Source organism: Lycorma delicatula, chromosome 1 (genome assembly GCF_047948215.1).
Source record: "Lycorma delicatula isolate Av1 chromosome 1, ASM4794821v1, whole genome shotgun sequence".
Classification (NCBI taxonomy): domain Eukaryota; kingdom Metazoa; phylum Arthropoda; class Insecta; order Hemiptera; family Fulgoridae; genus Lycorma; species Lycorma delicatula.
The window spans coordinates 190,260,894-190,286,260 of record NC_134455.1 but is presented as its reverse complement, the minus strand read 5'-3'; the positions used below and the strand labels follow the sequence as shown (position 1 = coordinate 190,286,260).

Sequence of the window (25,367 nt, the reverse complement as noted above, 5' to 3'; positions counted from 1 at the left end):
ACTTTCCGAACGCACTTAATTACAACATATATAACATTTAATATTACTTAAATTAGACTATGCACTCAGATCATTACTTGATTGAGTCTGTAAACACCAAAAATACTATCCTTACACCAACAAAACAAGTGTTGATCGCAACAACAATTCTGTCCTACAATTAAGTTTACTGGAAGACACTGATAAACAAAATAGTTCTGAGAGTTTATAATTATGATAAAAAAAAATTACCATTATATTTAGCCTTTTACATAAGTCTAATCCTAATATGTTTTCTATTTTACCTTTTGATAACGTTGCAAAGTGAAAATAATATTTACTATAAAGCTATTGCACAATAATTATTCAGGCTATAACCTATAATTCAGCAAATTACTAAATCTTTTCACACATTTATAAGAACTGAACTTTTCAGTGTTAATTTATGTGAATACTCAGAATTTATAATTAATTACAACTAGCAAGTCTATATTTTCTTATTGAATTAAACAAATTACTGAAGTTTACCCTTTATAAAATATGAAAATGTGTATGTACATTTATAGAATATGGAACATCTGAATTTGAAAAATCATTAGAGGTATCTTTTCTATAAACAAAAGCAATTTACTTGATTTTTTTTCATCAGCATTAAGGCAAACATAGTTTGCCTTATATTATATTTAACTCATTTATATTTAATATTCAGTTAAATTATTTGCAATTTTTAATGGTAAATTATATAGTATTATAAATAAATTGTAAATAAACTGTATTTTTTAATACAATTATATATTTTACAAAGAGTATCAGTTTGCCTACAGACTGATCCCACTAATTTTGAAGTATAGTTTCTGCACAAGCTCTTGACAAATATATTTCATTTTCATTATACATTTTTCAGACAAAACGTTTTGCTGATAATTTCTTTCTGTCAACTTTACAACACAGATTGTCATGGTGGAGATTTTATAAATTGACTAAGAACAGAATATTGGTTTATGAAACATCAATTTATGCTGACTCAAGAGTCAGCATAAATGTCTGATGATGAAATTATAAAATTAGAATAAGTTCTTGGAATTGTAACAGATACTATAAACTTTTACATGTAATATTCACTCTTAATTAAGATATAATGCGATGTATACTTAAATATAATCAAAAAGTGGTAAAATATTTCAAAAGAATCTTAATTATTTGAATCGTACAACTATTCTGCATTTCTTCATGCTTCATTTTCTTACTTCTCAGTGAATTAAATTAAATTAATTTGTATTTCAAGCAGAAGAACTTCTTGGAATAAAAGTTCTAAATTTTTGTTAATATAATTTAAATCAGAATTTTAATTTTTCTCTAAGACTTATGGATGTAGAAAAAATAAAAACCTTTTGCAATTTTGTGTCTGGTAATGTGAGGGAAATTAAAAAAAAAATAAATAAATAATTGGAACTATGAAAATGTTTTGAATTCTTGAATTCTGTTTCATAAAGTTGATTTGATAGCTTATGGATAGGATGTGAATGTATTCTGAGACAGGCATGTTATTTTTCCTGTAGATTCGTGTTTGTGAGAACAATAAGTCATACACACAATTTTCATTAAAATTTAGTGTTGTATTTTTGAAGCAGGTCCAAGTTATGTTACTACTTTGGAGTGTACTAAATTTCACAAAAAAAAAATTGCAGTGTATAAAATAAGTACAATTTAAGTTTTTATTCGTAAAGAAAGAAAGGTGAGATAACCAGACAGTTTTCAGACCCCATTCACTAGTTCAATAGTGTAATAGACTGCTTTGAAAATTTTAATTAAGTTCATCTAATTTTACTGGTTGTACTTATATTTTAATTTCAGAGCACATTAATAAAATTAAGTGACACATTCTGTAATGCAAGATATACAATCAAACGTTTATTCATAGAACTGATTATCTTAAAGTTTAACATCTTTTAATTGAGGTATAGAGCAAAAATTTTATAAATATGGAGCAAATGTGCATTTTTTCTAAAATTATATTACCTCTAATTTTAAGAAAACGTAGTGGTCTGATCATTTTCAGCAAAGTATATGATAAATTATATGAACTTTGTATTTCTATAATTACATAACATGTTACAGATTAATGATGTATAAACCCTAACTGCAAAATTAGTTACAGACCTACAGCAAATATGTATGGTTTGATTCCCTCAGGGCGTCGCTCTGCAGTTCGTTCAGTTGCGAGTGCAGACCGTTGTTCAGGCAGAAGGTGGTACTTCATAGCTTCTAAAAGAAGTTCTTTGCATTCACCGCTTTCTCTAACTAGGGTTTCAGCGTCAACTGCTGTCATTAAAAAATCTCGTGACATCAGCGGCAGTCTAACATGTCTTAATAACTGTACAAACAACAGAAAAGTCTTTCTAAAATTCCTAAAGTGTTTTTTGAGACACTAAAAGAATATATTATTAAAATTTTACAACAAAACTTTACATAAATACAATATAATAACTTTAATATGTATTAATTTCTTCAAGAGAAATATATTTATTATAAAATAAGAACTGAAACCAGTATAAATGTATCATCATGCAAGATAATGTATATTTTACATTAATTTAGAACACTTTATATTCAATATACCCCTAATTAAATAAAATACTTAATCAATTTAAATACAATATCTACAAGTTTTTATTTATTATAATATCCATATCAATAAATTAACTATTTACACACAGGAACTGAACAGAACTTACATACTAAAAGGTATTTTTTTACATCTTTAGTCTTAATAATTTTTACTTCCTTGTACAAAATAAAGGAATTGTTGTGATCGCGAAAAACGTCGGTTTTCAGATAACAACGGAAATATCTATTTTGACCATTCCTGAATCAAGTTTGACTAGTTTCGGCGTGACGTCTGTACGTACGTACGTAAGAGGTATGTTCAAAAAGAAACCGAGAATTTTTGTTTTTTTGGAAATAAATTTTATTTATCTACATTAATGTTATCCTCTTCAAAATAGTTATTCGATATTATACACTTATGTCGGAACTTGTTCCAATCCCCGAAGCACTTCTAGAACTCGATCTTTGGAATAGTGTTTAGCTTTGTCAGCTATTCGCTTTTAAAATCATCTATGCTTGTAAAACGACGGCCCTTTAAGGTTCTCTTTATTTTTGAGAAAAAAAGTCACACGGGGCCATGTCTGGCGAATATGGCTGATGTGGTATCATTAGTGTTGTTTTTGGCTAAAGATTGACAAACAAGCAATGAAGCAGGTGCATTATCGTGGTGCAAAAACCACGAATTGTTTCGCCACAAATCCGGGTGTTTTTTCGGATTGCTTCACGCAAACGGCGTTGCACTTTTAGGTAATACTCCTTATTGATCCATTGACCTTGTGGCAAGAACACAAGATGCATTAAGCTGTTAAAAACGAAAAACACGGTGAGCATAACTTTCACATTCGACGGTACTAGTCGAGCTTTTTCGGCCTTGGTGATCCAGAATGCCTCCACTGGGAAGATTGAGCTTAGTTTCGACATCATATCCGTAAACCCATGTTTCATCACCTGTTATGACACGTTTCAGTGTCCCAAAAACATTTCATGGTATGAGCCAATTGATAGCCCAACATCATCAGCGACTTCTCTGATTGTGATTCGGGGATCATTCATAATAATTTATTTCGCTTTTTCCACGTTTTCATCGGTTGTTGATGTACTGTGGCGTCAGGGGCGCTCGCCATCTTCAAAATCTACACGACCTTCTTGGAAACGCTTATCCCACTCGTAAATCTTCGTTTTACTCGTGGTAGACTCACCAAAAGGAATATTTAACATTTTAAAAATATTTCTAAACTTTATTCCATTCTTATAGGAAAATTTAATACAAATTCTTTGATCCATTATTTATACAAATAAAAAATCGCCGATTGTACCAAAACTGTGTTATCCTTTTGACAGCTGACAGCAGACTAAACATCCAATATGGCTAAAAATTTACAGATATTTTTCAGACATGTTTACCAATCCAACAACGAAAAAATCCCGAGGAGGACTAATACAACCCGCGATTTTCAAAATTCTCGTTACTTTTTGAACACACCTCGTATGTATGTATGTATGTATGTACGAATGTATCACGCAAAACTCAAAAAGGATTAGCCGTAGTATGTTGAAATTTTGGATTTAGGACTGTTGTAACATGTAGTTGTGCACCTCCTCTTTTGATTGACTGAAACAAAAGTGTCCAAAAAAGCCCAAAATCCAAAATCGTTTGGATTTTGCACTTCTTTGGACTTTTTCTTAACTGCAGTGAAAATTTGTATCTTGCAATTGAAAACACATCTGTTTGAATCAGACTTCATCTCCTTTTCTTTTTTTTTTAACTTTCTTTTTTTAATTTAAATATATTGATTTATTAATAATTATTAACCTCTGATTGTAAATAAAAATTTAAATAAATAACAAAAAAAAAAATCAAAAGTTATTAGTGAAATAACATTTATGTACTTTTAAAAATGTGTATATGTAATTTAATAGGCATACAAGGAAGTTATGTGGTGTCCACATCAAATTATTATATATTATTACAAATATTAATTACTCTTAATAATTTTCTTCAATTATTACTAATAGAGTAGTAATATTTTTTTTATAAAAAAAACTCTTATACTTGATTTTTTTTCTACTTGAAATAGGTGTGGGAATAAACATTCTTTTTTTACTGAATTGGGTATAATATTGCATGTAATCAGTATAACAGTATTGAGAAAAAAATTCAAATTTTTATGTTAACTATACTAAACGTAAGAGAATTATTTTATTTTTTTTTAAGTTTTAGGGGCATCAACTACTGTGGTCATTAGCCCCTTCCACAACAAAAAAGAAAAAAGAAAAACATACTATTCCTTCCCAGTAATAAAACACTAACAACATAGTCAATAGACTTGTCTTCATCTAAAACACTGACTCATCAGAGGACTAAAACCCAAAAGAACACAAAATGGCAAGGGTGTAAACTGTCCCCACTTAAAAACAAGAAACCATTTCTTTTGAAACGTTGTCAATCAATTCAAATTTTACATCTAGCAAAAACTCCCTTATAATATCATTCCATAAAATGTTTAAACATTGATATATAATTATACATAAGTTATGACAAGAGTGTAAAGAGCTCTTGTCACTTATATATATGTCAATTTTGATCTCACATCAAAATTGACATATATAAAAATTATTTAAATAACACATATCCATAACTTATCCATAGAAATAAAAAATATTTTCCTTTAATTTTATCACCTCAGTTTTCCTTTTTTAGTCCTTTTCTTTCTCCATCCTGCGAAGGGCCTCAATGTTGACATCCATTATGTCAGAGTCCTCCAAGATGGAGTCGTCAGTTCTCCTGCCGTAAGTCTTGGAGGATCTCCTGGTCCTGGCATCGAATGACATCGGCTCCACTGGCGCAGACAAAAGTACATTGCAGTCCATACTGGATGCATTTACAGCCAAAGTTTGTGGGGCAGTCGATTGTCTCGCCCTTTCCGCTAATGATCTGTGTTTTTGGAGGTTCAACTATTGGTTTTTTAAAATTCTTCTTTTCCAAATTCATAACTTCTATTTTAACTGATCCCTCAGTGGAGGTTTATACTTTCTGTACCTTTACTTTGGTTGGTTCAGTTTTCTTTTCACTTACTGCTTTAATTGTAGAAACAGATTTCGGCTTTACTGTGCGACTTTCGACAGATCTATCACCTTTTTTCTGCATAGCCTTCAGACTGCTTTCTCTTGATGGATGACTCTTCATTTTGTCCTTGATGATACATTCGATCATCATAGCTAAGGCTGGTGTCAAATTCTGCAAGCACATCCTGTGATTTCATAGACGCTGTGTGCAGGAGTCACAGAAGCAGCCGCAACTTGCGCATACGAAGCTGTTTTAGGTGTCCTGAAAAGCACAGTTTTTCTTGCATCGAAGTAGCTCACATTCTGTGCTATCTTAATTTCTTGGATTGCTACTTCCTGTTTGTATGTAGGAAAATTCCTAGGCCTTGCAGAATGGTGTCCATGGCAGTTGATGCAGACAGGAGGATACCTGCACAGGTCATCTGGGTGTAACGGCTCACCACACAAGCATATCTGTTTCCTTGTGCACCTTGCTGCCACATGTCCGAATTGCTGACACCATTGCAAGGGTGTTGGAATAAAAGGATGCACATCCGACCTGTGAAAACCAGCCTTAATCTTGTCTAGACACTCAGGTTTATTGAAATGCATGTGATGCGGAGGGTTGAACTTCCCCATTCTGATGCATTTTTAAGCGGCAGCAAGTAACAACACCTTGATTATGCAGTTTATCTACAGTCTCCTCTTCTGTGCAGCTGACAAATCCTTACACACGACAACGCCCTTTGAGGTGTTCAATGTACTATGAGGAGATACCTCAGTGTCCACGACTCTGATTTTCTTTGCTTTTAATAATCGCAATGATTGGACATCATTAACTGTGTCTACAAAATGCCCTACTGCAGTTTTCCATGTTTCCTTTACTGGTCCTCCAGCAGCTTCTGTGATGCCACAAACTATCACGAAAGGACTTGTTTTTGAAAAATCACAGTCTTTCCTCTTGATAACCAAATATCTTGGTACTGATCCAGTATTCCTTGGTCTAAACTTATATGTTTCCTATTTCTTCTGTTCTAATTCTATGATCTCTTCCTTATCACTGAATTCAACACTCTTCCTTCGCTTCGGTTGAGAAGCCAAAGGTTCTCCAGAACAACGGCGGTGTCTGTGATGAAGTCACACAAATTCTATCTTCACCCCAGTCTGGCACTGCCAATCTCCTCCACCTTTACCATAGTCTATGAAGGAACACACTAGCCACCAGAAATTGTAAGGATTTCTCAGAAAAGACTGCTTTAAATAACCTGTTGACTATCCGCGCCATAGGTGCTGTATTCATTGCTGGACTAATTGCCACCAGTTAAGTCTCTTCACAGGGATGAAAGAAATATCGAGTCAGGAAGGGATGTAGTTGCAACACCTATTAAAAAATGACTGGGAGTCAGAGCTTCTGGATCAGGTGAATCAGAGGATAACTTACAGATAGGGTGAGAACTTAGATACACTTATATTTGTGCAAGAATCATGTTTAGGTTTTCAAAGGATAAGTTTTTTTATGATGCTATGTAGATGATATTTCATGGAATTTACTCCAGCTTCCCATAGTCTTTTTAATTATGGGGAACTGAACGGAATAGAGTTCAGTTAATGCTCTCATTAGAAACATAATGTATAATATTGCTTTAGACTTCTTTTACCATTTTATATAATGATTTTAGCACATTATTGGCACCTACAAAGTTGGTTCTATTATTAATGTATACATCTGAATAAAAATCTTATAACAAATCATTACAGAGCTGGTTGATTCAAGTCACCAACCAACTCTATGCGAATTGCATTGACTGCTAAACAATATTTCTGCACAAGCCTTAGCTGTCACCTAACTGTACCACCCATCTTGATGAAACGTAAACGACCTTGTGAAATCAACACCCACATCAACAAAGGTGTCACTGTTTCAGTTAGAGTCATTCTTCTTTTCCTCACAGCAATCATTATACACCTTTTCATTATATACTGTTCTCTAAAAATTCTTGAGGTGATGTTCCTCTTGAAATAGTATTGGCCATATATTATCAAGAAAACATTGACTCCCAAAGAAAGAATAAAAAGTAAGAAAAATTGCAAAAAAAAAAATCAGAAGATTTTGCAAACAAAGAAAGAATAAAAATATTAAGAGAAGATGATAAATATAAAGAGGAAGAAAACATTAAGACCAAGGTAAGAATAAAACGATGATGCAGGTAAGTAGATGATGCATATAATATCTTACTATGCAACAATCGAAAACTGGTTTTTTTAACAGATCTAATATGTAAAAATTATCTGAAATTACCTAATATCTCATGAAGTAATAATGTCTTCCAGAGATAACAAATGTTGATTTGCTAATTATAAAAATCTGATAACAAACCTTTCCAATATTTTGGACCCGTTCAGCAACATCATGTTTTACCCAACTAAGAACAGCCAAAAAAACTTTCTCTTCAGATGCAATATTCAGTTGACTATTTGATATCAATTCTTCAACCTAAAAAAAAACAAGATAATAAAACCAATTACTAAACCATAATTTTAATAATTTTCATGTAGTTTCTTTTATTTCATAAAAAAATCAACTCGAACACACAAGAATGCAGGTAGAATTATTTATTGTATTATCATAATGAATTATGTATTAATTTATTGATTAATGTAAACCTGAATTAGTCTTACTGTCTACATACAGAAAAACATGTTTTTATCACCCAGCAGTAAATCTTATTAAAGTACCCATTCACTACTGCAGTTGAAGGAGGAAGTATCAGTAGTGAAGGTAAGTATTAAAAGCACAAAAACACATTAACACAATAGATGTAATACAAAAATTAAATAACAGAGAAATAATTTTAATAAATCAATCAATCAAGTGATGTCACTATTAGAACTGTATAAATCAAAATTACTTTACATTAAATGGTAATTACTATTTATAAAATCAAGTCCAAAAATGGGTTCATACATAGTTTAATATGGAAAATATTTTTACAACATCCAAAAGTAATAATTTTAACATCATGAATACTCACAAATTATAATTTTGAACTAGGTATATAGTATACAACTAGGTATACATTTTCATCAATTACATTAAAAATAAAACTAATTTAGAAGGTTAATAAATGGTTTCCATAAAAATACAGTACAGACAATGGAAGTAGACAATAATAATGAACTAAATGCTTGGATTTCATCACAAGAAATGGAAAAAATTAAAACTAGGAACTTAGATATTTTTCATCTTACAATTATAATTATGACAAAATATCAAAGATTAATCAAAATTGATTTCTGTCACTAGTGTACATAGACCAGTGATAGTTATAATTCATGAATACTAAGCCATATTTTGAAAGTTTCAAGAATTTAGGTAGAAATAGAGTTTTTTTCACGGATTTGAATACTAGATCGTGGATACCGGTGTTCTTTGGTGGTTGGGTTTCAATTAACCACACATCTCAGGAATGGTCGAACTGAGAATGTACAAGACTACACTTCATTTACACTCATACATATCATTCTCACTCATCCTCTGAAGAATTATCTTAACGGTAGTTACCAGAGGCTAAACAGGAAAAAGAGAAAGAGAGAGAGAGAGGTAGAAATAGAGTGGTAAATATTTTTTTTGAATGTATGTAAAAATGACAATATAAAACTGTGCATCATAATAATAAACAACATATCAAATTCAATTTTTATAACATTATGAACAACAGCATTCATATACAAGTGATTCAAAGAAACGGGAAATTTTGAAAGTTGTGTTGGTAGCCGTGGGCGATTGGTACCACTTGATAAGTGGCACCAGCCTCTCCTGTTATTTAGTTGTCATGGATCCTTGGAGTGGTGCGCAACGTGGATTTGCTATCAAAGCGTTTTACAAAAACAATGACAGTGTGGAGGGAGCGCGTAGAGAATTTCGCAGTCATTTTAATCTGGGACGGCACGACCGTGTACCATCAGCACATGCAATTAGAACATGGATATCTAATTTTAAGGAAACTGGTTCGGCAATGAAAAAGAAACCTCGGTGAAGAATGAAGAACAAGTGGCCATGGCAGCAAATGAAGCCATAAGGTCGATTAGTGAATGGATGGTCGATAAAGGACTTGCCTTGTCCTATGAGAAGACGAATAGTAGTATATGTAGTACGAATATGTAGTAATGGAAGGAAGAAGGGTTCTGGCAGATATTCCGATTGTAGTCGAAGGAAGACGTTTCCAACTGGTCAGAAGAGCAAAAGATTTGGGCGTTTGGTTAGACTGTAGACGATCAAGGGAGACAAGTGTCAGGGCTGGACAGGTGACGAAGAACTTGAGTCGGGTATTAAGCAATATCATAGGGCCCAGAGCGTCTAGAAAAAAGGTTTATGCCCATGTAATTAGTTCCATTATTGTATATGGTATATCGGTCTGGGGGTTAGCCCTCAAAATAAACAGGAACAAACGTGCCCTCGAGAGGACTTAAATGAGGGCGGTTCTTCGGGTGGCGTCCGCTTACTCGTCAGTATCAACTGAAGCGATATTGGTGGTTGCTGCTGTGCTTCCAGTGCAACAGGTGGCAGAAATGAGAGGTGAACGCAAAGATTCAGCATTCACGGAAATGATTCACTAGTGGCCAAACGGATGGGGCAGAAGTGTTACAGGTATATGGACGCATCGCCTGATTCAGCAGATTGAACCTTGGGTTGGTAGGGGATTTGGGGAGCTGAATTTCTGGTTAACCCAGTTCCTGACCGGCCATGGGGCATTCCGGTCATATTTAAACGGGTGTAGAAGAGCTACTGATGCAAACTGCCTCTACTGTGGGGAGTGTGACTCACCACAGCATGTAGTCTTTGGTTGTGAGAGATGGGTAGAAGATCGAGACCGGTGCCTGCGTGTGACAGGCCATCTAGATGTAGATAATATTATAAAATGTATGTTTTAAGAAGAGGGTAAATATGGGGCGGTATCTGTTTTGTGACAAAAATACTTCAGCGGAAGAATAGAGATGATAGTAGAGTGGAACATCGCCAGCATGGAGTGCATCGTGAGTTAGCTGATAGTGGAAGGGCGGGTAGCTCTGATAGGGAGGGGACAGCTCGCTGAGGTGGGCTGTCTCTTATGACTCATCAGAGACCACGGGGGAGATTTAGGATTGGAGAAGACCGATATCTGGAAATGAGGCAATAAAAAAGTTCTGAGACCAGGTGAAGAACTGTATCGGAGAGCAAAGGGGTGATGGACAACTTTCTGGGGAGCTATCGTTTGTCTGCGCTTATGCGAATGGGCGGTGGTGATGAGGCACGGGAACTCTTGACCCCCCCCCCCCCCAAACTCAAAGACATCCCCGAGGTCGTGCTATGCTTAGTTGCTGATCCGACCTCGGATGGGGTGGAACGGTGAACTAGGAGTTTCAGTCGGTAGGGTGGGGGTACACATAGGCTCTAAATAACATCTATCTGAACCCGTGCGAGTCCGACACTCCCCTATTTGTGAGGGGGTACGTAAATGGTATTTCTCCGCAACACCGACACAAAAAAAAGGATGAACTAAACAAAGGATGAGATGCCATTGGGGGAATGTAAGACCATCGTCCCAGTGGGGGATCCTTTTAGGGGTTCCCCACTAGAGGCGGCCGGTCAAGACCGGAGTCTCAGTCTTTTTGAGGCATGGCATGCAAAAAGGCCGAGACCCTGCTGCCTGAGCGGAGTCTTGCGTCCTTCCGAGGTAGTTTTTTGAGGCGAAGGCACCCCCCCCCCCCCGGAGCTGAGTTTATGCTTAATTGTGTGTTCAGCTCCGGGGGACGGGGACATTACAGATGTTTGAAGAGGATGAACTAAAGAATTTGATGTAATAAATAGAATAGTAAATAAAAATAAATTTAAACTTAAAAGTAAAATAAACATAAACCACAAAAGAAAACAATAAATAATAGTGTACTGAAAAAAGTAAGTACTACTGAAAAAAAAAAAAAAAAAAATTAGCAGTTTTTTGAATATAAAACAGTATGTATAACAAGCAAAAAATGGCAGTAATGGTTATAATGAAAGAAGAGGTTAAAGAGAACAAAATGTAGTGAGAAAACAGAAAATAAAAACAAGTTTACATGTTTTTGATAGTGTGTTTTAAAATGATTTCTACGAACAAATTTATCCAGGTTTATAAACAAAATAAAGATACAGTAACAACCTTAAAAAATAATTTTATAAAAGGAAGACATATATTTTAAAAATTAATAGTAAATTCAAATCTCATATTCTTAAAAAATTTAGATAAAAAAATGATAAAATTAATAAAAAATTGAAATTTGAGGATGAGTTGGTTTAAAGAAATTACATAGTTAATTTAATATTTTATTCATATTGGTATTTATTAAGATTAATGTTATGAAAATAATAATTTTGTAAATTAAATGATTACACTAGTAATTAAGTAGTCAGATAACAAAACAGTTGGTAACCCACTGGGTTGGTGTAGTGATAAAAATCATCATCGTAAATCAGCTTTTGACGGACATTATTTTTTACTTGATTACTTTTAACTCATCATAATTTTTTTAACAGAGATTAGAGGGAGTGTGCCACTAAATATTTAAAAAAATTTTATATTATGAATTTTAATTATAATCTGATGAAGTGAAGGTTGTAATAAAAGTGCTTATAAAAACGGTGTAAAAGTAATTAAACACCAACTAGTGAATATTAAAATCGATATATAATTATTTTCTGCTGCTAGGATGCAAATTAAAGAATCATTTATAAATACTTGTTTACTACTTATAATTTATATGTATGTATCTCAGTAATACACATTACTTTAACAAATACTAATTACGAAAGATATTTCTAAAGTAAAGGCCACTGGGAAATTTCTCTCCTTAAGGTTGGCGAACCTGTTGGTTCATGACCAAGATAGTAATGTACCCACTGCATTATTTGTAAGTTGTCGCGTTATATTATTAATTACGTTATAATGAATAAGAAAATCGATGTTGCCGCCGACTTTGAAATACGTGGAGTCATACGTTTTTTAAACCATCAAAACATTAAACCGACTGAAATTCACAGGCAGTTGGTTACTGTCTACGGTGATAATGTAATAAATGAAAGAAACGTCCGAAAATGGTGTGAAAGGTTTTGAAATAACAGAGTTAATATGCACGATGAAGAACGTTCGGGGAGGCCCTCGATAATCACCGAGGCTTGTTGAAAAGCGTCGATGATGAAATCAGAAAAGATCGTTGCTCAACAATTTCTGACCTGGCCTTTATTTTTCCTGATGTTTTAAGAGCTGTTATTAGTGGCATTGTTCATGACCATTTAGAAAGGTTTGTTCACGTTGGATGCTGCAGGTTCTAACGGAACGTCACAATAATGCATATTTTTTTTAACTATGTAGAATCCCATTTCTTTCTGCCTCCAAATACCTCTCAGATATACAGAGTGTATCACCCAGTATAACGTAAATACTATCTGCGTTGTAATGATTATTTCACAGAGGGATCGCATTGTTTGAATTCTTGGAACCCTCAATTTGGTTACGTTATTTTAAAAATAAATTAAAATTCATGAAGCTTCTAATGAAAAATTAAATAAACTGTATTTAAGAATACTATCGGTAGCTATCAAAGGTATGATGCTACTAGAATGTACAAATTTTTGTATAAAAATCCTATTCGACCTCGTTGATTTGTTTGAACGCTACATTTAAAATTTCATTCACTTTTTTAACTTGTACAAATTTTTTTTCTTTTACCGGTTTTTTTTTTAACTATTGCAGTTCGAAAGGAAAGTTAAGAACATATAAGAACAAATATTATTTATCTATTTGAATTTTATTTTTATATAAGCAACTAATTATATAAAAATATTAAACGAAATATTAAATTAAATATTAAACGGTAAAACAAACAGAATGTTTCAAATAAATAATTAAATGTATTACTGGAATGAAATAAACTTTTATATCGTTAATCTTTATCCGTAAATATATTAACAATGTGAAATATACGGCCATTTATATAGAAAAACGTTTTCTTAGATGGATCATAATCCAACAAAATAATATCTGAAAATTGTAAGGCTGTTTTACGGAGGTTTACATGATTACAGAAGTGAAGATGTAATAAGTATGATTATCTATATCTTCCAATACGTATCTAGGTGAACTGGCACATTCGTTGAATCATGCTTGGAAAGTAAACTTTTTGAAATGATTTTGTGTGACGAAAACCCCCAACATCCATTAAAAAACTATTTATGGGCGGAAGCTCCCGTTCATATATGTTTAATAATGCCTTACAAGACAGAAAATCTCAATTCGAAATGTCAATGCGCTGATGCCTGCTTAAGTCGTCTCACCCATGGCGTCACTTTTGTCGTAAATCCATGTTCGTAGCAGCCCCTGTCGACATTCTTAAAATCGATTTTTATATTCAACAAAATTGAACCGTATTTCTGGAAGACAACACGTTTAATTTTGTGTAACTTTTAAATTCAATTAAAAATTAATTTTAATCAGACATATTTCTTTACTTGTTTTTAAGGTTTATAAAAATAAATTTTTCTTATTTTTTCAAAGATCATATGTTGAGGATAATGTGTAGAAGTTAAGAAGTTGAATAAATAAGAAAAGGTATATGAAAATAAATCCAATTAATTTTTTTTTTGTCCTTACGTCATTCAATAGATAAGAATATTGAGTATCAGAATGTGTGTAAGGATAAGTTATATTTTTATAGTGATAATTGATTACATTTTTAATAGGCTGCGCCCTGCACTTCTACTCATAAAAAAAACTGCGTAAGATTCATTTCCTCGCTCTTCCCGCATTCGGGCTAAGTCGAGTACTCTTTTGTAAAGATGGGGTTGCGCTATGTTAGCAACCCCCGTCGTTACTCGTTAATAAACTGCGTGGTTTAATTTTGAGGGTTAAAATACATCACGTGCAGGATTTCCATCTGTTTTCTTCTCGTAATAAAAAATGCCTGTATTATTATAAAATTCAAACATATATGCCTACATGTCGCGTTGTAGAAAGCTCAATTTTGGTGATGTTCAGAGTTGAATAAATGTAAAAAGAAGATTTATTTGAAAGGTTAAACCTTTGCAATTTCAAAGGTGTTTAATGAATTTTTTATACTGAAATACTTCATTGAAAATTTCAGAGTTGTAACATTAATAAAATAAATTTTAAAAAAATTTATTGTAAAAAATTAGAGATTGGGACTATAAGGGAAGTAAAGAAGTTTGACTTCACGGAATTCAGCAAATGTATTTCTCACTGTAAAATAAATGTGCTTCATAATTGTGAATTATCAGAAGAAGAAAACAAATTTTCTCTAGAATATACAAAAATTCAGAAGAATGGAAACTGGTATGAAATGGAATCTTTAATTATTAATGAAGATTGGTATTTTCACGTTTAGAAATAGCAGTTTAAGGTAGAAACTGTAGTTGGAATACTCACAGGGTGTAGATCTGTTGTTGTTCCGCTCTGCTATGTTTGCTATTTAGTTTGGTTTTTCGGTGATTTTTGTTTGATTTGTTGATTGCACATTGTTGGTTAGTGAATTGTGAAAGTGCCTGTGAATTTTGGACATGGATTAATACTGTTTTTTTATTTTTTTTCTACGGGTCTGTATCTCCCATAAGAAATACATTGAAGTTGGTTCTATATAATCTATTACTTGGTGAATATTATTCTAAGTCGATCGGCAAGTTGCTGCAGGAAGAATACGTCATCATTCTTCTGGTAAACAAGAACTTAGAAAATTTTGTGAGCGGTAAGTACTAAATTTTTTTAAGTCCCACAGCGTTACTGATTTGGCCGGGGAACTTCTTTTCCACATAATTCCTTTGCCCGTACCCCCAAACCCAAATCCCGCTTGGATCTCGCGATTCACACCTGACCACATCTTTTACCCCTCTCACAAATTATTTTGACTCACCCTCCAAATCCGGGGTCGGATTTGGAAGAATACAGTTTACCTCCCCACAAGCCTCCCCCACAACAAAAAAATATCAAGTGGGGGGTCTCAAATTGTCAGGAATTTGGCCCTCTTTCATTTTATCTTGCGGAATATAAGGCACAGATTTGTTTAACGTGTACCCGCCTCATCGCGGCAATTGGGTGGCAACGACTTCTGGTCGTCAGTCCCTGTGACAAGTAAAGGGATCACTCCTTCTAGTACTACTTGCGTTCTTTTCAGAACGAGGGCCGTAATCCTTGGTTATTTTATAACCGATCCAGAAGCGTCTAAGAGGTATAAAGAGTAACAGGAGAATATCTCAGGTCTCCAGCTGCCGGTACTCGCTGCTGGCAGTCGTCACATAAGTGAGTTCGCCCAACTTAGTCGTGGTAGGTAGATAACGAGAATTAAAAATATCCCTGCAGGCTAAAGAATCTAAGTCGTAGCCGTAAAAGAGGCAAGCAAGGATCAGATGTGGTTGCGGATAACAAGGAGACGGTCCGAGTCATCCAGGACTCTCCTGCAGTTAAGAAGCTTGAGGTCAAGGTTGACCCCAAGCGCGGTCGTAGAACCGTGTCATAGTTTATTACATAGACCGTAGCCTCTCTGATGAGGAAGTTCTGATTCCGATGAGGGATCAGAACGCTGACTTTGACGAGACTGCGTTCAAGAAAGAATGCAGGATGATCTTAAGGAAAGGATGTAGGAAAGCGTGATGTCCCATGGTATCACGGAGTACTTGAGTTAGGCGCTAGTCTCTTCCAGAAGTTCCTGTCCGGAGGGGGTAGAATCTAGATTTCGCATCCTGCCGCGCCAAGGAGTATCTTGACGTGCAGCGATGCTTCAAATGTTGTCGCTTCGGGCATAGGGCCAAATTCTGTAAGTATGCGTCAGCCTGCGCGCATTGTGTTGAAGAGGGCCACAAGCATGACGACTGTCCGCAGAAAAAAGAGGCTCCGACTTGCGTCAACTGTAAAAGGTTGCGAAGAGTCATAGGCACTCCGTGAATAGCAAGGAGTGTGGTTGTTACAAGAGGGCAGTTAAGATTTATTTCAACTCTCTCGATGGTTAGGTTTGGTTAACTAAATGCCCAGGGTGCATATGTAGTCCAAGTTGAGTTAAGTGAAGTTGTCTAAAAACGGAGCCTCGATGTTGCTCTTCTACAACACCCGTACGTGATCAAGGGTGATCTGCCAGGTTTCCCAGGTTGGAAGAAGTTGACAGCAAGTCCGCCGTATTGTGCAGGAACTCATTAGATAGCGTCTTCAAACGGCAAGTCTCTGACACGCACCACGTCGTTGTCAAGCTGGCCGTAGATGGTCTGGACCTAGTTGTTGTAAGTTCGTAGTTTCAGTACAGGGATCTCACAGAACAACATTTTGAAAGATGGGATAGAATTTTTAGGCTGGTTGCGGGGGTCGTCCAATTCTTATAGGTGTTGATGCAAACGCGAAATCGCCTCTTTGGCACAGTGGGATCACGGACGATGGCGGCGAATTAATCGAAGATTTCATCGCGCAGCGTCATTTTGATGTCTTTAATGTAACTGGCGAATTGTCTACTTTCGCCGGTGCAGTTCGAGTTGCGGAGAGCTTTCTATGGTACCAATATCGAGGTTAGGATTGGTTAGCATATCCTCGGTAGGATTTAGAACTGGTCAGTAGTCGATGATTGCGCGATGTCTATAGGGGGTACGTCCCTTTTCAGCAGGGGCGCTTCCTGCACAGGCGTGCGGATTGGCCTAGGTTTTCAAATATTCTTGCGGCCAGGCTTCGAGTTTTTCCTCATAGTTTGGACGATCTCCCGTTAGATGACCTGGCAAAGAACTTTTCTTCTGCGGTAGTTGAAGGCGCTGATCAGTCGATTCCCAGAGATACGGGTCGAGAGAGAGTAGCTGGATGGTGGACTCGGGACTTGACCGCGATGAAGCGGACTGTGGTTCCGCTCAGGAGAGCAGCACAGCGTGAGGGTGATCCTGATCGGCGTGCAGTTTTGCTTTCGGATTATCGTCGGAAAAGGACCATAAAGTTAGGTCTTCTAAGTGTGATTCCTGGCGCTCTTTTGTACAAGAGCAGGGAAATATCAATGGAAGATACCAATAGGGTGTAGTTTATAGAGTTCTTGGTCATAAGAAGAAAAAATATGTTCTTCTGTCGGCTCTCTCAAACCGGATGGAGTTGTAATAGACAAAGATCGTGTCCTCACTCTTCTAATAAACGATCTGCTTCCAGATAATACTGAGGTTGGTAAAACCTCTTATCAACAACATGTTTGAATGGAAGTTGTAGGTTTTCGCTCTGAGAATTTGACTTCTGAGATTACTAAGACGGAAGTCCGCCAAATAATTTGTAGCCTGGCTAGGAATAAAGCCCCCGGATACTAAACACATTAAAAACCAGTTGTTTTAGACTAAACAAGCATGTAAACCACTTACCAACGAATCTATTAGGCAACGGTAGGGACGTTAGACGATTAAAGATGTTCCATGCACTATACCTCGGTGATCTTTTAAGGTTAAGTATATAATCCGTGGGATGGAACAATGGTGTTTACTCTGATATACTAGTATCTACAATCATCTCATGCAGGCTCTTGTTACTGCCGGTCACGTTGCACTCATGTATAGTCGGGTAAGGTAAGACTTCTACTATCATTTAAATGTTGTGTTGAATGAAATTGATGGGAATTTTAACTGTATTTAATTGTACTATCAGGTTCCATTAATTATTGATCTTCTTGGCGCTGGTGGTTAAGTTTCGTTTTACTAACTGGTTTACTACTGTGATTTTATCGTCTTTACTACCCTGCTTGTTTGTGAACTCATATTTTCTTACTTTAGTAATCTATTATTTTTATATTGTTATCTGTCTTGTATTAGTCTCATCACACTCTCATCTCGTGTTCTTGAAAAGGGATGCATATTATTAATGTTATATTTGACGAGAGCTTTCAGTGGGGTATCTACAGATACGTTATACTTAATCAATTTACTTATGGTTTCAAATTTTGTAAGAGATCGATAGTAAATAATGCACAATAAAAATAAAATTACTCGACTTCAATAAAAGGAGGAGATTTTCTATTCTACCTACATGTTTTTTTAAGCCTCCCTAAGGTTTTAGAACTAAATATACACAATTCAACGATTTGTTTTTAATTAATAGGACCATTAATTCTATTGACAGCTCCGTGATTCTTTCAGATAACTCAAGAACAACTTTTTTCAAACGAAAAATTACTTGGTCATAAATGGGATTAGAAGTCTTTTTTTTATTTGTTTGCACTCGTCATTTCTTTATATTAGATTGTTGTAGCGTAACGATATTTACCTAATTTATTTTGATATTCAAAATATTTTGAAGTGAAATTAAAAAACATAATTAGCTGAAGAACATGAAGAGAAGAAAATAGATCGTATTTCCGAAAATCCGAAATAATTAAAATCATGTCTGTTCGAATTAGTGAAAAATTGCTATAAGGATTTTTTTCTTCCAGAATTAATCTGGAGAATAATCCTGAAAGATTATTTAAAAAAAAACTAATTACTACCTTGCAAATAAATAAGTCTTCCTGTTGTACTAAAAATAAATTAACTGCTTTTTATTAATTTCAAATTACTAAATGAGTTTACACATTTTATTAACGCTAAACAAATTAATATAAAATTAAAATAGAAATAATTAAAAACATTTTTTAAATAAAAATAAAACTTTCAATTATAGGACTAAAATTTTAAATGACTTCATAAAAAAACGTATATATATTTCTTTTGACTTGTTGAAATTTATTATTTTTTAAGTCAATAATTTTTTTTCTCTCGCGTATTTTCGGAGCCGAGTCAATAACGATAATTGATGAGGCGGAATACTGTTCTCGGTCACTCTCTGGATTCACGCGCTGAAACTTTTAACTGTATTGCTCCTGAATTTGACCGCATGTAGTCATTTTCATTATCATCGTAAATATTTCTTATAATCCTTTTCGCACTTTATCAATGATTTCATCGTCTGATTTAATTTGAAATTCGTGTTCTACTTTCAGTTATTTAAGTATTCTTTTTCACGATTGACACGTTCGACCGTTTCTTCATGTAGCTGATTCTGAATTGTCATTAACATCTTTATTTTTTAAACATGAAATACAGCAACTTTCCAACATTCTAATTAAAACTCTTGTCAACAGAATCGCAAGTTGTAGAAAGAGAAAGTTTAATCCTTTTCAAATCAACTTTCTTTCATGTTGTACGTCGTTAAGCTGTGAAAAAAACATGTTTTATTACCTATTTTATTAAATTAAAACGGTAAACTGAGTAATAATTTTATAAACACTAGTTTATAAAATTGTTTTCTTTTCTTTCACCTAGTGACATTATTCGAAATAAATCACCTTGTTTTATTTCAAAATAAAAAAACTTCAGTAAACAAATTAATGATGAAATTATTAAAATTTAGGAATTTTCATGTGTAAAAAGCTGTTTACTGCTTCTTTAAATTACCGGAATTCTGTTGTATCTCTATATCCTCAAAAAATATAAAATTTTAGATTTTATGCTTAAAATCTAAAATTTTAAGCTTATGCTCGATAGGGATTACTTTACTTCGGCTTTCTTATTTTTATTTTTATGAAAAATAACAAAAAGATTTTTAAACAAACCAAGACCGATTCACAAAGTACTAACATACAGTAGCATATATCAATTCAATTAAGGATTTGTGACGGGGAGGAAAGCAGGAGGTCGGAGACGAATGAAAATAGTAGAACATATAAAACGAGAAGTAAGTTCATATAAAATGAAACGGATGGTAAAGAATCGAGCAGAATGGAGGACGGCCATGTGAAAACTTGCCTTTGGGCAGAACACTTATTATTATTATTATAACTTCTTATAATTTTGATTGTTAGAGTCAACTTTCTTGTTTTTAATTTTGCGCAGAGTTAAAAATGTTGAAAATACGAATTAAATAGTATAATTTCTTATTAATTTACTGCATTTTCCTTAATTTATTATTTTACAATTTTTAAAATATTTTTTTTTTAAACGGATGTGAAATCTAATTTTAGCAATTTAGTTATTACATTAAATTAAGGATTAAAACACAGAATTCCAATCACTGTCTAAACAAGAACGTATACAAAATTTTATAGAGCTTGCAGCATAATGCAAGACGGAGAAGTTTCAAATAAAAATAAAATCGCAAAATAATTCTATTTGTAAAATAAATTGAACAAATGAAATTAATCATCTATAATCCCCATTAATTAAAAGTTATAATGTAATATCATAATATGATATTAAAAATTAAATAAAAATATTAATCTTAATTCACCAACAGACTTTAAATATAAATTGTATTATTTCACACTGGGTAATAAAAAACTGATTCACTTTTGTAGGAAGAGAATTCCTCATCAAAGTCCTGCGTTGACAATTGACGATAATCCAATACAATATAAAGATAGCGTAAGATATTTAGGACTAGTATTGGATAAATCCCTAATATGGGGATTACATATACAGGACTTGAGTGATAGATGCAAAAGAGCCCTAAACATTATAAAATGTTTATCGAATTTAAATTGGGGCTCAGACAAAGAGACATTATTGAGATTGTATAAAGCATTGGTTCAATCTAAACTAGACTACGGATGTATCGTATATTCATCCGCTAGAAAGTCGCACTTAAGAAAGTTAGACGTAGTTCATAATAGCGGAATAAGATATGCAACAGGCGCTTTCCGCACAAGTCCGGCGGCTAGTCTAATGTCTGAAGCCGGAATAATGCCACTACATTATAGAAGAGATATCCTTTTGTTAAGATATGTAGCAAATGTATGGGCTTTCCCTGCTCATATAAATAATAAATTGTTTACGAATCATCCTATGGCTGCAGTATATGAACATCGTGCTACCTATTCCAGACCAACCGGAATTAGGTACCACGAATTAAGAAGAAAATATGAAATTGCTATACCAGAGACACTAGCAATTTCTACTAGAGAAATACCGCCATGGCTCTTGCCAGCGGTAAATACAAGTTTGGCTCTCTCTCAAGGAGAAACAAAAAAGAAACCAGCAGTGATCATCCAGCAGGAATTTTTAGCAACCGTCAGTAGTTACGAAGAACATATTAGAATTTATACTGACGGTTCTAAAACCGAACATGGTGTTGGATGCTCGATATATGTAAATGAAGAAGCCCACTCTTGGAGACTGCCAGATGTGGCCAGTGTCTACACGGCAGAACTCACTGCAATTCAGCAAGCTCTTCGCTACACTGAACACTATTGCGAAGAGAGAGTGCTAATATGTTCCGATTCATTAAGTGCACTCGTCGCAATTCGGAACAAGAACATTAAGGATGTCCTAATTGCAAACATCCTGTGCATTTTATACGTACTAAAACAACGAGGACAGCGATGCGTATTTGTATGGACTCCAGGGCATGCTGGTATTATAGGTAATGAAATCGCAGACGAAGCTGCTAGAAAGGCAACAGTCTGCGATGACTTGGATGCATTTCCTGTAAGAGTGGCAGATGTTAAAAACCGTCTAACCAACATAGTAAGAAACAAGTGGAACGCTGAATGGAGGAGTTTAAATACAAAATTAAACTCGGTTAAAACTTCTCCTTATAAATGGAAAAGCGACTTTAAGTTGACTCGCCGTGAACAAGTAGCGGTGACCAGACTTAGAATCGGTCACACGCGATTAACAAATTTATATTTGTTAACCGGCGAAGTGAGACCAATGTGCGGTGTTTGTAATAAAACACTGACAATCAAGCATCTAATAGAAGAGTGTACCATATATGAGGACCTCAGAAAGAGGTTCCGTCTTACAAATAATATTAGTGCTGATCTGGATAATGGAAATGAAGAAAATATAGTTGCATTTTTACACGCCAGTGGACTTCTTAAAAGTCTATAAAATGGAAGTTTAAAGCTGTGGTAAGAGATACTCTAAGCGGTAGTTTTATATATACATATAAGGGAGTCTCGAAGCGTGGCACGTATAGTGACGGGAGGTAGCCCTCTTGCCTAGGCCATTTTGGCTCACCTGCATTCAAGAGCAGTGAGTCGGGGTGTGTCCGATGATGGCATGGGGGACCCTCAAGGGTGGATTGAGGGCGCGAGGCTATGGGTGTACGCCGTGCATGCCTATGGCCTGATATAAGAAGGATTCAACTGCCACGGCACCCTGGCACGACTGATATACTGCTCAACGGCGGTTCTGGTCGCCCCGAGGGTGCTTAAGCAAACTATAAATGAGACTTCGTAGAAGAAAGAAAGATATGGTATTGATTAGTTTAATTTTAATTTTAAGTTCATGGTCTTTTGAGAACCTATTTCAAATTTTAATATTGGGGCCCTTTACACCCCGTAAGTGTTTGTGATTGTCCTTGTCTTTCATGTTTTAATGTTTATTGTGAAGTTTGTGTTTTTAAATAAAATGTAAGGGCCCTTTACACCCTTACATATGACGATCCTGATGGAGATAATAATTTCTTTTAAAGAATGTGACGAGGGCTAATGACCTTAGCAGTCGATGACCGTAAAAATTCAGTTAAAAAAAAAAAAAAAAAAAAAAAAAACTGATTCCAGTAACTACTGTATTTGTTTTAATCCTTCTGATCATCTTTCAGCTGATTTCGAAGTCGAGAGTTCCAACGTTCAAATCCTAGTCAAGGCAATTACTTTTATACGGATTTGAATACTAGATCGTCGATACCGGTGTTCTATGGTGGTTGGGTTTCAATTAACCACACATCTCAGAAATGGTCGACCTGAGGCTGTACAAGACTACACTTCACTTACACTCATACATATCATCCTCATTCATCCTCTGAAGTAATACCTAACAGTGATTTCCGGAGGCTAAACAGGGGAAAAAGACCGCTTTTCTCCGAACTTTCCTTAGTGAGGTTGACACAGGATGCACTCATTTTTCGGAAGGATCGTGAAATTTCTGAGAGTGGTTTTTGTCTCACGTCAAGTCACTTACAACTGTTTGGTTATGGTAATTAGCAAATGAAATCTCACCTGATACAAATCTTGTTATTCTTATTTAAAAATCGAATCCACTAGTAAGAAAAATTAAATTAAAATTTTTGCTACAGATAATCAAGTATTTTGTTGGTTATATAAAAGTAATAAAAATTTTTAACAAAGTTCGTTGTTTAGCGCTTTTTTATTGTACACGATGGTATTTGGGATGTATATTTGGTATAACCATATCGAATACGAAATAATATATATAATATAATGTAATAATTTCTTTTACTAAGATATGCAACTTTTAATGCAATTTAATTATGGTTAACCATTATTATACATTTTTTCTAATGGAAATATATTATTATACAATTATCGAATATTTACATATTCGATCTACTTTCCAATTAATGTAAAATATTCTATTAAATCTCTACGTACGTTTTTATGTTATTTTCTACTATTCATTTCTGTTAGAATTACGAATGAGTACGTACACTTAATCGATTTATTTCTTTTAATTAAAACTCAAATGTGGATACAATAAAATTGGTCGCTTAGATAAATTTAGATCTATTACTGGAATTCAATGTATTTTTATGAAACAGAAAAAGAACGAATTGACTTATTTTTACGCTACTTGTTTCCAAATGTAAGTTGTTCTAAGACCATTTACTTTAAATAATTATTTTATTAGTATAGAAACTGTTAATTGTAGCGTACATAAATAAAGGTTTCCTTTTTTCTAACATATTTATAACTAATGATCGTTTCTAGTGATTCAGCTATATAGTATCATGAAGATATTAATACAGATAACACTAAAATAACTTTTACCGCAAAGAGTTTTTAGGAACTTGATGCGAAATCATTTACTCTGAACAAGTGAAAAGATTATCAAATTATGGATATGTCAGTATCTTACTGCATTCAGTGTTTTAGTGGAGTCATTTCAAACCATAACGTAAAAACAATATCAGAAACTATCTTTTACCCGAAATGAAAAGAGTGCGCCAGTAAACTGATGTATGAATAGACCTCATCATCGCAGATTTTCTTAACAAATTTACAGAAAAATTTATTTTAATTACTGCAATCATAATATCTCAAAAAGATCTAATGTGCATAACATTTTAATTAATGAAAAAGTCATTACCGCAATTATTTCAGATAATAATCTGAAGTAAATATAAACTTTTTTCTTTTACTAAGATATGCAAATCTTTGATGTAATTTAATTATTTTTAAATATTATAATACATTTTTCCTAATGGAAATATATTTACTAAAATATACTTTTAACAAGAAGTAGGAGTAAAAAGGTTCTGCGCGCGCGAATTTATTTACTAAGAGAAAACATGCCTTAATATAAGATTCTGAAATCATATTTTGAAATTTTTTATCGTTAGTATTGCAGTACATCTATTTATGATAACTAGCATTTTGTCAGTAATATATAGAAATGTTTTGAACGATAAAATTTTTGGATCTCGATAGGAAAACTGGCGTAAGAAAGATTTCAATTTACAAGGCAATTTTAGAATACTGTTTTCAACAAAATCGACTTCTGTATTTGTTTCTAAATATGGAAAAAAAAATAAACAATCCGTTTTGTCCATTTCTAGACATCCAGTTACACTATAGTTCTTCATGAGTAAATTCAAAAGATTCTGTAGAAAATTTGTCATAAACCCGAACAAAATTTCTGTTACATGGTACAAAAAAGTTAATCTTTACAAATAGGATTAACAATTTACTTAAAATATCTAGTGATGAGATCAAACACT

At 33.9% G+C, this 25,367-nt stretch overlaps 1 protein-coding gene across 2 annotated transcripts in view; it reads right to left on the bottom strand.

The window, feature by feature from the left end:
• Positions 1 to 25,367, bottom strand: part of LOC142326403 (kelch-like protein 17) — a 284,480-nt gene that overhangs the window by 39,256 nt on the left and 219,857 nt on the right. For both annotated transcript variants that reach the window (XM_075368884.1, XM_075368893.1), the window contains exons 7-8: positions 8,009 to 8,125; positions 2,140 to 2,353 (exon numbers count right to left, since the gene is read on the bottom strand). In XM_075368884.1, the coding sequence (XP_075224999.1) occupies positions 2,140 to 2,353; positions 8,009 to 8,125 (331 nt within the window). The remainder of the gene's footprint in view (positions 1 to 2,139; positions 2,354 to 8,008; positions 8,126 to 25,367) is intronic.